This window comes from Ceratotherium simum, chromosome 27 (genome assembly GCF_057802395.1).
Source record: "Ceratotherium simum simum isolate JZ-2026a chromosome 27, ASM5780239v1, whole genome shotgun sequence".
Lineage (NCBI taxonomy): Eukaryota > Metazoa > Chordata > Mammalia > Perissodactyla > Rhinocerotidae > Ceratotherium > Ceratotherium simum.
Window position 1 is genome coordinate 15,046,192 of NC_141926.1, and position 18,296 is coordinate 15,064,487.

Here is an 18,296-nt window from a genome sequence, read left to right on the forward strand (position 1 = left end):
GGTGAATTAAAGAGAAGAAGACAAATTTATGTGAGGAGGAAGCAATCAACGATGTCACATGGAAACTCAGCTTGAAATAGTATGAAAAATATGTAAAGGGACAAGAAATAGAAAAAAAGGATGGAGGAAAGCAGTGTCAACCCGTTGGGATAGTAACTCCCTACGGGTTTCCATCATACAATCATCCACAGGCAAAAAAGACCAAGAAAATAAATAAACGTGAAAGCACACCATATTTGCAAAGAGATTGCATTTATTGAAAGAAGTATTTAGGGATCAAAAGGAAGCTTTCATTGCATTTTAAAAGATATTCTTTATGATCTTGCACAATGGAACCAGAGAAAGATGACAGCTGTAGTTTTTTCATGATATCTCAGATTTAGATTTTTGCTATTTTGAGGAGACAAGATGAGATGAACAAGACCAGCAGCAAAATTCATGTTTCACAGAGGGACAAATCTGATGGGCTTACAGGCTCTAGAATTTTTCAGTAGAATCCACATGGCCAATATCTTCCATAGCAAGATGGGCGGTAGCAGCCATATCCGTAGCCACCATAGCCACGATAGCCACAGCCATAGCCACAGCCAAGCCCACCATAGCCATAGCCCCCACAGTAGTTGCCGTAGTACACCATGGTGTCAGGAGTGGATGGTTCAAGTGAGGAAGAGGAAGATAGTTTCCTGAGTTTGAATATCACCGTCTTCACAAGGTCTTTTATACTCCCTCAGTAGTAGCTGTGGCAAGTCACAGGCAACGTTGCCATCGTTACAAATTATTTTGCACTAACCACAAACAACACCAACAGCAAAGCTCTCATAAATCTCTCATTTCATTAGGCATAGTGAAGCCTTCATAGCCAAGATTACTCTGCTGTTGTGTCAAGATTTTCACAATCAAATCATGTGCCTTGAATGGCAGCTTTTTGACTTGGCTTTGAAGCCCTTCCTCATTGAAGGCTCAGATTTAAATTCCATAATGAGATCCTATGAAATCACAGAAACTACGCAAACTGCAATTGATGCAGATTGTTTTGGCTTTAAAAATACCCTCAAACTCATCTGCCCATTGAGGAAGTTACTCTGTTTAGCTTTGGGGAAATAGACATGCTATGGGGCAAGGTTAACTTAAATTATGAGTTGTGTAATATTGCCCAATATTTCTTCATAGATAAAACAACTCATTTTATTTTAAATACATAATTCGGGTAACATTTTTAGAAGATACAATTTTACAAGTGTACGAATACACTTTATTTTTCATATTTTACCAAATTCTATCCTGACTCATCATTTCCACTGGATGGCAAAATATTCTTGTCCCTTCCAGGTAAACTCAGCAAAATTCAATGATGTTCTTAAAATTCAATTGTGTGAAAGGTTTCGCCACTCCTTCTTCTCCTCCTAAGGTGGACTTTAATGTGCAGTGATATTCTGTTGATTGCAATGGAGCCCCTTCATCTGTCTTGTACTGACATCTGTGGTTGGTATGGTGCATATTGGCATTTTCCATTGCCATAACCAAAAACTCCTCTGGCCTGTCCACTAGTTACTACTCAGCGCTACATCTTTGTGTCTCTGGCTGTATAGCCAAAAAGTCTTTCATCGTGCTAGGGAAATCAATGAGTTTCCACTCAGATCCATCTGGGTGGGCACCAATTGTTGCATTCTCTACCTACCTGTGTTATGTTTGTTCAGTAACTCACAGGATTTGCTCCTTCTCAGGAAAATCAGAGTGTCTCTTTCTCTACATTTAGAGGCACAGCTTTAATGTAGGGTTTCTCTTCCTTTCAGCTTCAATGGCACTAGGCCCCCAAATGAGGACTTAATCATGCCTGAGTTCTCTTGTTCAACTCATCAACTCTCCATTAAAGCTTATATCCAGGAAAACAGTTATAGGATGAAATAAATAATAATAGCAAACATTATTCTACTACTCATTATTTGCCAGACACTGTTCTAAGTGCTTGAAACATATTAGATAATTTGACTCTCAAAATTGTTTTGTGGGGTAGGTATTATTATTACCATCTCATTTGCAGATGGGGTAACTGAGGCACATAGTGGTGGTGACACAGCTATAAGTGAGAGAGGTAAGATTTGAACCCAGAGAGCTGATTTCAGAAGTTTTATCTATTATGCTCTACTGACTTTTATAAAGTCATCGTACTAAGAACGTAAGTTTAGAGAGCGATTTCACTTAGTCATTGAATTTGGCTCTGAGCCTCATTGCATAAAAAATAATAAAATTGGCCGTTAATAATATGTTCCTTATAGTTCAAGATATTTTACCAAGAACTCCTTGTTTGTTGTGAAAATCTACTAGTACCATGAAACATATCTTTGGCAGTATTATTGTTTTAAATAAATAAATGTCCGCATTCACCTTTGAGTCAAAAAATAAATACTGAAATTTAAAGAAAACTCTTTCATGAAAGTGCAATTTTATAAACGAAATGAAATCACATCATTTATATTTTCTGGCTGTTGATTTAGGATATAAATTTGAAACCATGGAAAAGATATTTGGTGTATTAAAAATAGAACCCTAAAAGGAAATATTAATGTAAGTGAGAGAGAAAAGTTCAGTTTTCTCAGGCCTGGTGTTCCAGAATTTCAAACTCTTGGCTTTTGGTCAATAGTCTCATGAAGCTGAGTGATACATTTTGGCTTTTCTTGTAAAATATCTCTCAAGTGAAAATGAGGAGAATCTCTAAAGGAAAAAGTGGGTATGGAGCAGCAGAGAAGAGATGGAGAAGCTAAAGGTTAAAGTAGATTATGATGGCTTGTTCAATGTCAGCCAAAAAAAGGTAAAATAATTGGTTGTTTGAAGTAGGTCAGAATGTCTACTTAAAAATGCTCTTTCTTGCCATAAAGACTGGTTACAAATGGGTCATTTGAAGATCTTGTATGACTGGGGTTTTGAAGATGAGACAGTTTTTTTTTTTTTTTTTGTGAGGAGGAGTAGCCCTGAGCTAACATCTATGCCCATCTTCCTCCACTTTATATGGGACACCGCCACAGCATGGCTTACCAAGTGGTGCATCAGTGCATGCCCGGGATCCGAACCTGTGAACCCCAGGCCGCCAAAGCGGAGTGCGCTCACTTAACCGCTTGCGCCACCGGGTCAGCCGCGAGACAGTTGATTTTTATTAATAACTCACAAATGATTCAGTTGTGACTAAACAATAGCAAATGTCCTCAATGCCCCTGAGGCTAGACCTTAAAACCAAGAGTCAACAAATTACTCAGATTGGTCCTACAAGTTAGCCAATAGCTTGACTTGTATGGTGGTTCCCACTCGCATTAAGGGCATATAAAAGGCCCTCTTCAGGGAAATTGTCCAACCTGAAGTCATCTACTCTCTTTCTTTTCCCAAGCACAACCTCAACAACCAACACCATGTGTAGCTACTACAGAAACTACTATGGGGACCAGGGCTATGGATGCTGTGGCTATGGAGGCCTGGGCTATGGCTGTGGCTCCTGCTATGGCTGTGGGTTCCGCAGACTGGGCTGTGGCTATGGCTGTGGCTATGGCTGTGGCTATGGGTATGGGTCCCCCTCTCTCTGTGGCTATAGATATGGATATGGGTCCCCCCTCTCTGTGGCTATGGATGCGGCTCTGGCTATGGTTACTACTATTGAAGACGCCATGGGAGACTCTCATGCTTTACACCTGGACTTTGGGATTCACCAATCTGAACCCCACATGTCCTGAGCTTTATGATTGGGTGACAACTATCTTACACCACAAGTTTTTGATGTGATTTTGCTGAAGACTTGCCTTCTGATGCCTTCCGGATCTGATACTCCAAACTTTTCCTTTCCTGAATTTAACTCATGAGAAGAGGAAGAATGTGAAATTCATCCTGTGAACTCCTGTGTGGTCTTTCATAGGGATTTTCTGTTAGAGATCTTGCATTTTGATTTTGATACAGGGTCTTTTTTTCTGTTTTTCTAGTAAACTTATTCAGTCTGCTATAACAATCCTGATTTTCTTTTCATTTAATACTCAGTACTTATCATTTTAGCTTTTTTTATTGTTTGCATTAAAGGAAATAATCACCTTATTTAAGGGATATCTTCTTTTTATGTTTCTAATTCAATTGCTCTACCAAATCCTTGATATGTGACATAAAGAAAGTAACAATCTTTGTAGCCGTCAGTTTTCCACTCTGGTTAAGCAATAATGATACATGTTATTTTGGGTTATTGTTAAGATAAACAAAATAATATTTGTCAATTTAGTTAAGCATTACCTGAAAACACTATATATTCCAAGTGCTTTTACATTGAAACTTTCATCTACATGAAATTCTTTAGAAGATATGAGTGTTGACTCATAATTCCTGATTCTAATCTTTGATTTGGGTGTGTTTAAGCAAGAACTGTTCCTTATGCTTGTCTAGAGGTAGAGAAGTTCAAATCTACCTGGCCTGTCTCCATCTAACTTTTACACGTCTTGCTATGGTTTACAAATTTGTTTTTAAAAGGTGACATTTCTAAAACCCATTAGGTATTTATATCTAGAGCCATTTCATGGCATTCTACATTCTTATTTGTCCTGAGATATTTCTTTCTTGTGATTTGCGTGGTTTCACAGTTGTATTGCAATTACTTGCCTTTCCACTAATTTTCTGTGACTCATATATTTGTAAACTTGGCAATTATCTTTTCTTGAAATGGGATTTCTAGATCTTGGGCGTGAATGAGTTTAAGTGCTGTATTTAGTTTAAAGTAATGAATGTGCCCCAATTCATGTCCACAGATTCACAGTTTAAAATTGTTAACCTCACAAGAAGGAATTAAGATCCCCCAAAAGATCAAACTCCCAAAGAGACCATTTTTTTCCTCAAAGTATGCCTTATGAGGACTTGTCTTCCTATTTACTTTCTTCTTGAAACTTAAAATTTTTGTTTAATATGAAGTGGAAATTGGATTATCTATGCTTACACATCTCAAAAAATAGTGGATTTTAAAACTCTTTTGGCTTTCTTGGTAAGCCATAATAGCTGGACACAAGCAACGCCTTAGATATAGACTCACAAGCCAAGACTGTTGTTGATTATGATTTCCCAAGATCAGCCCCTGGCACGTGTTTTAATGTTACCTAAAATTGATTAACATTCTTAGCAGCGCTAACATATTGAGTCTGCTGTTAAGTACCACCATTATCATCGCCAAATGAACATCCATTTGTACTCACATTGTTTTATTCACTTTGAAATCTTCAAATTATGAACATCTCAATTGAAATTGAAATATGCAGGATTCTTTCACACTTTATCTTGTTCCTTATTTGTGTCTCTCTTATCCTACAGTGAAAAACCTCTACCTCAACAACATCATTCTGTTTACTCTATCCAACAATATACACAAAATAGTTCCCAAATCACCACACTAAAACGTAAAACGTAGGTCTACCTCTTACTAGCTTGGGACATTTGGCAAATAATGTAACCTCCTTGGAATTGGTATTCTTACATAAAAATTAAATATAATGATGGAACCTACCTTCTAGAGTTGTTATAAATATTAAATATGTTAAAATATGTAAAGCACTTAGAACAATGTTTGATATTTATTGTATCACTTTTTACTCTTGCAACCATGGTTTATTTTCTGAGTCTTTGCATATAAAAAATAATTTTCTGTCAAACTTGCTCTATGCTGCTTATGTAATTTATATGCCAAAGCTCTGTATAATAATTTATATTTATAATATAAATAATAATAATAATTAAGTAGCATTTACTAGCTGTTTACCATAGGACAGTCACTTGCCAAGTCCTTTATGTACCTTATCTCATATAAGCCTCAGAACAACTCTATGATGTATTAAAATTATCCCTAGTTTACAGGTGAATAAAAGCAAAGAAGAATGAAGTAACTTTCTTACTGGCAGGTTTAATGTGGCAAAGATATGTCTCATAACCACCTGTTTGCTATCTCTGTGTATATTGATATAAAATATTGTTGGTTTTTTCCTACTTGGATATTTACAAGGATTTTTTTCCCCTACTAAATGCAAAAGAATCTCCCAGGATGCATTTAGTTACTGGTATCATTTAGTTGTTATCGACCAATATTAAATGAAAACATATCTGATGATCAAGTTTATTTTTATCTCTTCACCCCAATAAAAAGTCTTCCATTACATTTTTCCTTCCTCCTTTATTGTCTACCTGCCACTTTATTTATGAAATTTCAACTCTCCTGTATTAGACATCTAGAATCTTTGATACACATCTGTTACTTACTTGGCATAATTTTTATCTTTTCATGCTTTTGCTCCAAATATTAGGAGAACTTCTCAATCTCTTGCTCCCATCTCACCTTAGGTTTAATTTTCTACCTTCAATAAATTCAATACATTTTTATGACAAGTATATATTTCTTCTTTTTAGATTTTGCTGTTTGCTTGTATGCTTGCTATAGCTTTATCCATTCTGTGGCTCTTATACATTATGAATTTTAGAATTAAAAAAAATGTGTTAAATGATTCTCCTTCTTTTGCAGTAGCACTATTTTGATAGGTCGCCTCATTCTGAGTCCTTAGATTGATCTTTTGATTTTGACAGCTTGTTCTTTTCATATGGTTTTATTCTTAAGAAGAATGATCTACAGGGGGCTGGCCCAGTGGCATAGTGGTTGGTTCGTGCACTCTGCTTTGGCGGCCTGGGGTTAGCAGGTTTGGATCCCGGGCGTGGACCTATGCATCGCTCATCAATCATGCTGTGGTGGTTCATATACAAAATAGAGGAGGATTGGCACAGATGTTAGCTCAGGTCCAATCTTCCTCAAAAAAAAAAAAAAATGATCTACATACTCAGTACCTGGGCTATAGATTTGTTCCATCAGAACTTACGTATTTTCATATGCAAATCTTTCATACACAGACAACTGAAAAGAAAAATGTTTAGATTTCTAATTTTATTTGGCTGATTTACCAATACTCATTCTCAAGGGAGACCTTATAGTGTGAGCAAGTGTTGGTAGTCGTTTCCAACACTACAGAAAAGATGCTATTGTTCCTGTTTATTGTGGCTGTTTTGCTGATCTCCGCTACCATGTTAGTGATGTTCTACTTCAGCTTCCTTCCATCTTCTCTCTAGATGAATTTTTCTTTCTTATACATAGAATCCTAAGCTATTCACCTTTTCTCTCATCCAGTCTTGCCAAAATATCACGAGGAAGTACTCTCAAGATTCTTGCATACACGTGGCAATACTTGCATATGTATGGTACCCTTTATTAGTTTCTTTCAGTATTATAGATTTTTTAAACTATAATTATTATCCTTCCTCCTTGTCTGAAAATATTTGGAAACTTGGTGAATTGAAATTATTTTTTGATCACATATTTGGTCCTAAAGTCAACATAAATTCTATATTTTTTTAAATATATAGTTTGATTGAATATTTAATATCTGCGTATTATAACGATGTTGAGTCAGTCAATGTTCCTGGTCACCAAGAACAGAACAAATATCAGATATTGAATAAACAAAGGAATTAACTAGTCCTAAGGCCCAAGAACCAGGGCAGGAGAAGATGGATATCCTGCTTAGGCAGAGAGCAAATTTGTCCTCTCTCCACTCTTTTAATTCTATTCAGGCCCTCAATGGATTGGATGATGCCCACTTACATTGGTGAGGGCAATCTTTGCAATCTTCTTTACTTAGTTTCTGGACTAAAATGCTAATCTCATCTAGAAATACCCTCACAGACACATCCAAAATAATGTTTTACCAGCTCTCTGAGCATCCCTTAGCCCAGTCAATTTGACACATATAATTAACCATGACAGCATGGAATGGCAGAGATTATTGCCACAGTTAAAGATTTATAGGATGTAGGAATCATGGTACCTATCATATGTACATCTAGTTCATTAGTGTTCTTCCTGCAAAAGTCAGAGTTTTTGGCAAACTCTCGTGTGAGAGTTGCAGTACAGATCTCCAGGGTTCTGAAGTAAGACATACTGTGGCAGAATATATTCATAGCTCAAAAAGAGGCTCCTGACCTACCAAGCCAGTAGAGACTGAGCATCTCTCACTATGCAGCATCAAATGACAATATGAGCTGATCATCATGACTGGGGACTCTCAGATCCACCAAGCCATAAGTTTTGGTGGACTTAGCAGCAGGAATCTAATGTTAAGTGGTAATAGATTCAGGATCAGTCAGAACAGGTGCAAAGGTCATGAGTGAGTTAACACTTGTTATTGACCTCTGTAGCACTAAAGCTTTTCATAAGCTCACTTCTATAGCCCCATGGGGGCATTCATATGACCAAATGGCAGAGCAAGAATATATCCAGGCTCAATTTGTTGGCATTAGCTGAAAATGGACTACTGTTGCACTACTACCCTGCCAAGAATGGCTCTGAGAGAGAATAGTCAGGGAAAATATTCCCAGTGGACAGAACTTTAATGCAGCACACTTGATCATTAGTTTTATGTGGAGGGAGATATGGTCTGAGGTAAGAGTATACAAAGACATCTGGACAGTTACTAATGGTTTGGTTAGTTGTTCAGGGATCTGGAAGGAATACAGTTAAACAAAGAGGCTGGGGAGGAATTGTGTAGACGGACATATTGGAGTGGATAAAAATTATGTAGATAATTGTGTTTGATGTCAGTTTCCACCAGGGTCCATCCACAACAGAGGAGGTACTAAACAACCAGGTGGACGGTGACTCAGCCACTGATGTCTAACAGCTTCTGTCACCTGCAAACCCAGGACATGTGCAATGGACTCAAGGATAGAGTAGCCACAGTGGCATAGACGGCCTCCTTTTACAAAGCTGATCTAGCTAATATTGGAGCTGAACATCCAATTGGGAAGCATCAGAGAATTTCACTGAGCCCTATGTGGGCTGCCACACTTAGAGAATACCAACCAACTCTTGATGGCAATTTGATTTTATCAGACTCCTTCCACGTAGATGGAAGCTGCTATTTAATGGGAATGATAGATATTTTGGGTATGGGTTTGCTTTTCCTATCCACAGGGGTATGACCAGCACCAACATCTAAGATATGCAATGTCTTATTTATAACCATAGAATTCCAGTATAACATTGCATTGGACTGAGGCTCTCTCTTAATTGAGAAGTTGAAATAATGCATCCACTTCTATGGGATCTATTAGTCTTAGCACATACCACATCAACCAGTTGAAATGGCTTCTTAAAACGCAGCTAATGAGAGACTATAAGGACTATACTCTGTGGTATTTGGTACTGTCTTTACAATGTAGAATATATTTTTTAACCAAGGGAACTCTGTCTCTATTATCTAGAATATACAGATCTGAAAAGAATATGCGGGGGTAAAATTGCTCTCTTTTACCTTCAGTCTCTGGGACTCAGTGAATTAATCTAGAGTTTTTCCTACTTGATGATAGTGGTTTTACTTGCCAGTAGATCAGCAGGGAAATAAATTACTATACTGATTATTATGAAGAGATATAAGTTCTTTTATATAGTGGGAGTATGAAAGTATATGTGAGAAATTCACGACACCTACTGGGGTATGTTCTGGTTGCTTCCATTCTTAAAAGACTACAGTCACACAAGGGCACAGGAACTGGGGGCTCAGACTTCTCAGGGATAAAGTTTTAGTTTATCCCCCCAGGCAGGCTACCTAGGCCAGCAGAGATGCTAGCAAAGGAGGGGACAGTGTACAACGGGTAATAAAGGACAGAGAGGATGAATGTCAATTAGTGCTTAGAAACCAACTTGCTGCTGAAAAGGGACTTTAGCTTGTCTCATTAATCTTTTCGTTGCTGTTCATTTTTGTTTTGTTTTTGAGAATTCACGACCAGCTGTTGCCTTTAAGGAGAGGTGATAGAAGAAGGTGAACATAACACGAGATATGACTTCATCTGAGTGGTGCAAAGAGTGAACTTGTTGGTGCCTCATCAATACACTCTCTGCATTCATCACTTTAGGCATGCTAATGGCTTCCTATTGCAAGTTGTTGAGATTCTCAGAATGAAGTCTTTCTCCCTTCAAGTGCCAATGAATTAATGTGCCTGGAGCAGACCTTAGCTGATAGAAAGGCGGCAACTATGCAGCTACACACACATACACACGCACACACACACACACACACATTCTTACACTCAGAAATGAAGATGAATAAACATAAAAAATATTCTATATGCTTGCAAATAAACATATTTAATGAGACATAAAATTAGAATTTTCCCAAATATATATTAAGATTGGATTTATGCAAAAATAAATGATTTTTCCCCACAAAATCATTGGCTATTTCAGATAATTAATGAATTGGTGACTCTTGTATCATGGGTAGCCTAGGATTTAGATGTTAGTGTTAACATAGAAAATAATACTAGTATAATAAAGGATCCATATATAATAAGAATAAATATCCAAGGGATCAACAATCTAGAATATCTCAATAAAAGCGAGAACACCAGTATTTTCCAAAGCAGCATGGGGGGTAGCAGGCATATCTATGGCCACCATAGCCATAGCCATAGCCATAGCCACAACCCAGGTCATGGTAGCCATAGCCCAGGCCACCATAGTAGTTGCCATAGTAGCACATTGTATCAGGAGTGCAGGATTCAATTGAGGAGCAGAATCAGTTCCTTGAGTTTAAATTTCATGATCTGCATGGGACCTTTTAAACAACCTGAGCGATATGCGGGAAAACCACAGGGAAGATTGACTCACTTTCAAACTAATTGACATTTTAAAAAATCTCAAGATTTCCTCATAACCAATATATTAAGGACTCTTGCTATTGAGTCAGGTGCCTTTAGTACAAAATTTGTCTCCTAATTATACAGTATTTGCTCACTTGAGAACCCAGCCTCCATTAGATCTTACGAGCAATGTAAGCCTCACCTCTATTTATTATTATTATTATTGATTTTATCTTTTTAAGATGAGATAGGTGATTTTATTTTTTGAATTTTGTTGAGGAATAACTGACAAATATAATGGTGTATATTTAAGGTCTACAACATGATGATTTGATATACATATTCATTGTGGAATGATAACCAAGATCAAGATAATTAATACATTCATCACCTCACATGGTTAACTCCTTTTTGTGTGCGTGGTAAGAATGCATAAGATCTTCTCTCAGCAACTTTAATCATACAACTCTATTATTAACTATAGTCACCATGCTGTACATTAGATCTTCAGAATTTATTCTTCTTATAACTGAAAATTTGTACTCTTTGACATACATCACCCCATTTACCCCTCCTTCCAGCCCCTAGCAAACACCATTCTATTCTCTGACTGGAATGAAATAGGCATTTATTTTTTTTTAAGATTACACATATAAGTGATAACATACTGTATTTATTTTTCTCTGTCTGGCTTATCTTACTTAGCATAATGCCCTCAGTTTCATCCATGTTATCACAAATGGCAGTATTTCCTTCTTTTATGACTATGTGCCATTTACCTTCATGGACCTTAGACATGGGAAGGAAATATTTATTCTGCTAGAAATCTCTGTTTAGAAAGCTATTTTACTTTGTTGATTTTTTTCCATTTTTTTTCACTTATTCTTCATATCTCTATTATGAACCCACTGTATGCCAAGTATTAATTTTAAGCATATGGGATGGAGAAATGAAAAGGTAGATGAAGTCCTTCTTCTCATGATACTTACATTCTTCATTGAGGGGAAGTCAGTGAGAGACAGACAATAGGCAAGTAAATTCTGAAATAAATACAGTAAATTCTGATAGGGATGAGTACTTTAAAAACAATAAAAACCAATGACTTGGATAAACTTAATTGCTACTTGGGGGAGTTAATTTTAAATTGAGTGGTCAGAGAAGACATATCTGAAGAGACGGCACTTTGCTACCTAAATGAAGAGAAGGATTCAGCCATTCCTGCTGCTGTTTCCAGAAAGAGGGATCAGCAGTACAAAGACAAAGGTCTTAAGGAATGGAACAACTTGATCTGTCTACGATGCTGAAGAGCCACTGTGTTTGGAGCATGACAAATGAGAAAGAAAATGGTAGGAGATGATGTCAGAGAGATAGGATAGGTTATTGTAGGATATTCCTTCTAAATGCAATGGGAAGTCTATGTAGGTATGCTCCAGGGGAAGGCTGTAATTTGATTTTTTTGAGCCATGAGATTGAGATATTGGAAGAGAATATATTTGGTGTCATGAGGGATCATGTTCTCTGTCTTGGTGATGTTAAATTTCTGATGACTATTAAACATAAAAATTGAATTATCAAGCAGACAGTTGAATATCCCTCTATAAAAGAGTGAAGCTAGAGAACATAGGAAGGCCAAGAACATAGCTCTGAGATTGAGGTCAAGTCATGGAGCAGATAACAAATAAAATCCTGAAAAGGTGAAGTTGGAGGCAAAACGAGAGTATGGTGTATTGGATACTGAGAGAGAGTCTCTCAGAAAAAGAAGAGTTCAATTGACCTGAATTTTGTTTCAGAGCTTCAGTAAAATGAAGACAAAGAAACAAATCACATTTGGATTTCACAGGACTTGACAGGAGTACTGTCAGTAAAGTGACGGGTCAAAAGTCCAAGTGTTTGAGAGAAAAGAAGATGAGACAATGAAAACAGTAATCTTAGAAAAACATTTTTGCAATTTTCTATTAAGAGGAACAGTGAATTAAGGAAGTATCTTGGAAAACTAAAGGGAGTTTTCTTGGGCAAAGATTTGTTTGTTATTTGTTTCGCTTTTCAAGGGAGATAATTAAACATTAATTATATTTCAGAATATTAGGGCAGCAACATTTTTTAAAAAAATAGAATTCCATGGTATATAGATAGGCAGAAGACAGGATTTTTAGGGCAGTGAAACTATTCTATATGATACTACAATGGTGAATACATGACATTATATATTTGTTAAAACCCACAGAATATACAACACCAAGAATGAGCACCAATTTAAACTATAGACTTTTAGTCATAGTAATGTGTCAATGTAGGTTCATTGGTTGTAATAAATGCACCACTCTGGTTTTCAATGTGTCAGTAGTTAGGGAGATTGTCTGTGTGTGTGGGGACAGGGAGTTTATGGGAATTCATTGCATTTTCTCCTCAATTTTGCTGTGAACCTAAAACTGCTCTAAAAATAATTTTTATTGAATAAAAAAAGGAATGCCATGGTAAATAAAGCACTCATTGTCTGATTAGAAAAATAAATATTCCTCAAGTTCTTCCTAAAAGATCAAGAATTACTGAAAACAAATTCTAAAAGAATTGCCTCATAAAATTTTATGTTAGGACGTTGAGTTATGTGATAGATGGTACCTTTCACAATCATTTTAACCAGTTACAGAACTACCTGATGAATGATTATTTTGTTCCCTAATACTGTTTAGTCGTTTTCCTTTCTGGTCCCTGAACTTATACAGTGTATAGGACTTAAGTCTAAGAAATGAATGGCTATCACATTATTTCAACTAGTGGTCATTAAAAAATAATTCTCAGTTGAAAGATTACTGATTGATGAGTCTAAAGTAGGATAATATGAAGCAACTGACATTTCCTATAGGGAAAAATTTAAAGTGATATAGTTGATATTTCCTAACAGTTATTATCTCAACGAAGGAGGGACTGAAATAATATGTAACCATAATAATGTGTCTAGTTTACAGAAATACACTTATCAATAAAAATAAATACAAAATACATTTAAAAAGGCGTGTTAAATGGATAAATGATTGTGTTTGATCTGATTATAAGTAGGAAAACATTGTTCTGTTACATTAAGAGGTTATTTTCTCTTGATTAACGTAAATTACTTGTCAAAGCAGAGGAATTGAGTGAATTCCAAATATCTTGTGTTCTGACTTCCAGAGGAGCGTTCACTGAAGTGCAGATGGTTTCCCGTCTTGAAACTTCTTCACTGCTCCATAACCCAAACCCACCCTCTTTGACTGTGCTTGGAGGTTATATGAAGAGGGACATAATAACAATCTTTGCACACAGAACATCACTGGAGTGTCACCCTGGTCATTGATTATGGATATGTCTGCATAATCACACCTCCTTCTTGAATCTTCCCACAGAAATCAAATCCAGTCGTTATTAGACAATAACAGGATTCCCTTGGTTTTGCTGTGCCTCCTAATAGCCTGGGTTATCATAGTGAAAACAGTGAAGCAAAAAAAAAATTTCAATGGTTATTCAAGAGAGTTCCATGTGCCTGATTAAAAATAGATTACCTAGGGTACATGTGTGTGGTGATGGGTTGTAATTAGTATTTTGGTGGTGAACATGATGTAATCTATGCAGAAATAGAAGTACAATGATGTACACCTGAAATTTTTACAATGTTATAAACCAATGTTACTGCAATAAACAAAAAATTAAAAAAAAAAAAAAAAATAGATTACCTATTTAACATTGTGTGTCTTTAAAGAGAAACTTACCTTTGTCTAATGGGTAAAATCAAATATCTGAAGGAAAAAAAATCAGTTAGAGTATTAGCTGATTATTGCATATCCCTAAATGTGAACAGATGTCCCTGTTCACTAGTGAGAAATTACAAAAAAGAAGAATCTTGGAAAGCACTGACATTTCAGGTATAATAAAGCCCATAAGCACATAATTAGCAAAAAATTCTTAAATTTCTCAAAAGTTAAAAAATGGTATCATTTGAGGGGGCCGGCCCGGTGGCGCAAGCAGTTAAGTGCGCGCGCTCCGCTGCGGCGGCCCGGGGATCGCTGGTTCGGATCCCGGGCGCGCCCCGACGCACTGCTTGGCAAGCCATGCTGTGGCGGCGTCCCATATAAAGTGGAGGAAGATGGGCACAGATGTTAGCCCAGGGCCGTCTTCCTCAGCAAAAAAAGAGGAGGATTGGCAGATGTTAGCACAGGGCTGATCTCCTCACACACACACACAAAAAATGGTATCATTTGAAAATGGCAATTGATAGAAGTCTCAATATAATGGAATGTATTGTTATTATTTCTTGTAGAGGTAGGCTCTGCACAGAAATTGGAATCTATAGAAGAAACTATTTTTAGCGTCCTGAAGAAGAATTAGGCATATAAGAATATAATAATAATTTGTACAAGTAAAAAAACAGAGATACAGTTGGCTCAGGCTGGTTCTTCGAGAAATTTTAGTAAGCTGGCTCTTTGTTAATTCTGTTACAGAAGTGAATGAGTGTTGCAATTTTCTATGCTGCGTCTTTTCATAGGTGGAGAGAGAGCTGAAACCCTGAAGAGGAAGAATTGTTTCAAAACAAGGTAGAAGCAAAACTCATTGGTGAAAAATGAGACCTGTTGGTTTTGGAAAGACAAGAAGAATATGGATTTTATTTTGTGCCAAGGGCAAGTCAAAATTGGCCTGCTGCAATGTTGCTTTTTGAAATGATGCATGTTTATTGAAGTTAAAATGCAGATGTGATATAATACAGACATTTGTATGTATGACTGTCCTCTTTCATTATTGGCACTGAATTGTTTCAGGGGGTCCTGAGTGGCCCAATAAAACTAGCTTCCCTAATACCTCTGAAGCTTTAGCTTATGGTTGACTAATTAGATTAGTCATAAGATTAGCCAATGGTGTGATTTGTGTAGTGGTTCCCACCCACAGTGAAGTCATATAAAAGGCCTTCTGCAGGGGAATTGTCCAGACTGAAGTCGTCTACTCTCCTCTATCCAAGCACAGCCTCAACAGCCAATACCATGTGTGGCTACTACAGAAACTACTATGGGGGCCGTGGCTATGGATGCTCTGGCTATGGAGGGTTGGGCTATGGTTATGGAGGCCTGGGCTGTGGCTATGGCTCCTGCTATGTCTGTGGCTTCTGCAGACTGGGCTGTGGTTCTGGCTATGGCTCCCATTCTCTTTGTGGCTGTGCCTATGGATGCAGCTCTGGCTATGGCTACTCTTATTGAGGATGCCACAGGAGACTTTTATCTTCCACACATGTAACATCATGATTCATCAGCCCTGAATCCCATGCCCTTGTGTTACCACACTAGGTGGGCTAATTCTGATGTGATTTGCTGATTATCTACAATCTGATGGTCCCTATCTTGATCCACTACCCATAGCCACTTATTCTCAAACTTTGGTTTCATGAAAAATGAGAGAATGTGATATTCTCCCCCTGAACCCACTTATCTCCTTTTACCAGAGTGAAGCAGTCACTGGTGCTGTTTGATAATTCGTGCAATATTCTGTTTACCAGTGTTCCTAATAAAGTTGGTTAACCTGAAATAAACCTTTGTAAATAGAATTTATTTTATACTTTTTGGACTTTTTTATTTGCTTGATTCCAAGAAAGACTGCAATTGCCTGTTTATGACATGTATTTTCCTACTATTTCTACTTCTGTTGCTCTACCAGTTCTAGATTTGTTACCTTCTAAAAAGTATTTTAATATTTGTAAATTTCCTCCTTTGTTGCTGTAAGTTTTCAGACTAAATGAGATAGCATTTGTCAATTAGCTTTTTGTTGCTTAGGGCATGGTAAATATTCTGCATATTTTTTCCCACCAGAAATCACCATCTACAAAGTTCCATGCCTCCCCAAGTCTTTTTTTATGTTTTATTTTTAAATTACAGGCAGAAAAATTCACTCTCTTGATGTATAGTTCTGTGATTTTGAAAAATGTATGGTGTTGTGTTACAATCACCACAATCAAGATTCAAACAATGCCATCACTCTCCCCAAAAAATCCCGCATGCTTTTTTTTTTTTTTTTTTTGGTGGGGAAGATCAGCCCTGAGCTAACATCCATGCTAATCCTCCTCTTTTCTTTGCCGAGGAAGACCAGCTCTGAGCTAACATCTATTGCCAATCCTCCTCCTTTTTTTCCCTAAAACCCAGTAGATAGTTGTATGTCGTAGTTGCACATCCTTCTAGTTGCTGTATGTGGGACGTGGCCTCAGCATTGCCAGAGAAGCGATGCGTCAGTGTCTGCCCGGGATCTGAACCCGGGCCGCCAGTAGTGGAGCACGTGCACTTAACCGCTAAGCCACTGGGCGGCCCCTGCCTGTTTTTTTAAAACTCTTTTGCAGTCAATCCTTCCCCACACTCCTGAATCCTGGTAATAACTGATTGTTCTATATCCCTATACTTTCACCTTTTCCAGAAGGTTTTATTGTGTTGGAGGTCCCCAACACCACTCTCACTTTTGGTGATTTGTTGGAAGCACCCATGGGACTTAGTATATAATTGTGTTCATGGCTAAGACTTATTATAGCTAAGTAGTAAGCATACATAGCTAGACAATAAGGGGAAAAGACCCAGGCAAATTCTGGTGGTGTCCATGTGTAGACATCCTTATGCTCTTTCTCTCCACACAGAGCTCATTCTTTCCTCGGTAGCAGAGATCAAGCTTTCTGTGTGTGATATTTCTGTTCAAGGAAGCCCATTGGAGACCCAATTCCCAAGATTTTAACTGTAGACAGATCAAAAAGGTACCAGTACTATTCCAGATTCCTGAAAGGAAAACATGTTCAGCAAAAACCACATTGTTTGTACAAACAGTCTAGGCACAGTGAACCAATCTTATTAGTTAGGAAATGGGGGGAATACTTCTGAAATGCAAGTTCCCAGATTTGGTATCAGAGTAAAACTGATTTCATAAAATGAGTGGAGAAGTGTTCCCTCATCTTTTTAAATTCTTTCTTTCTTTCTCTGTCTCTCTCCCCCTCTGTCTCTCTTCAGAGAGATTCCATAGAGTTGATATTATTTCTTCCTTACATGTTTGGTGGAATTCATCAGTGAAATTATATGAACCAGGAGTTTTCATTGTTGGAAGGATTTTAATCACAAAACATATTTTTTCATTAGTTGTGTGGCTATTCAGGTGATCTATTTCCTTTTGAGCAAATTTTGGCATGTTTTGCCTTTTAAGGAATAGATCCATTTTATCTAAGTTGTCGAATTTATGGGCATGATATTGTTCTTTATATTCCCTTATTGTCCTTTTGGTGATTGTAGGGTCTGTAGTGATGCACCTCTTTTATTCCTACATTTGGTAAAATGTGTCTTCTCTCTTTTTTTTTTGTCAGACTTCCTAGATGTTTATCAATTTAATTGAACTTTTCATAGAGTCAGCTTTTGGTTTCATTTATTTTCTGTTTTAAATTATAATGATTCCAACTGTTAGCTATATTATTTCCATTTTTGTTTTTTTGTATTTCTTTACTAATTATTTTGGATGAATCTTGAATTATTGATTTGAAACTTTCTTATTTTTCAATATAAAATTGATTGCTATAAATTTCCCTTTAAGCATTGCTTTATTTGCATCTCAAATTTTTATACCTTTGATTTTCA

At 36.9% G+C, this 18,296-nt stretch overlaps 1 protein-coding gene across 2 annotated transcripts; it reads right to left on the bottom strand.

Moving 5' to 3' along the window:
• Positions 1–487: 487 nt before the first annotated feature.
• LOC147913418 (keratin-associated protein 20-2-like) lies at positions 488–10,583 on the bottom strand. Of its 2 annotated transcripts, none has more exons than XM_087417831.1 (2): positions 10,541–10,583; positions 488–609 (listed from the first exon to the last, which is right to left on the bottom strand). In XM_087417831.1, exons 1-2 carry the CDS (start codon positions 10,581–10,583, stop codon positions 488–490), a joined length of 165 nt encoding a protein of 54 aa, XP_087273957.1. The 2 variants fall into 2 exon arrangements, with proteins under 2 accessions (XP_087273957.1, XP_087273956.1); XM_087417830.1 differs by having other exon boundaries at positions 488–612; positions 10,493–10,583.
• Between the last annotated feature and the right edge of the window lie 7,713 nt (positions 10,584–18,296).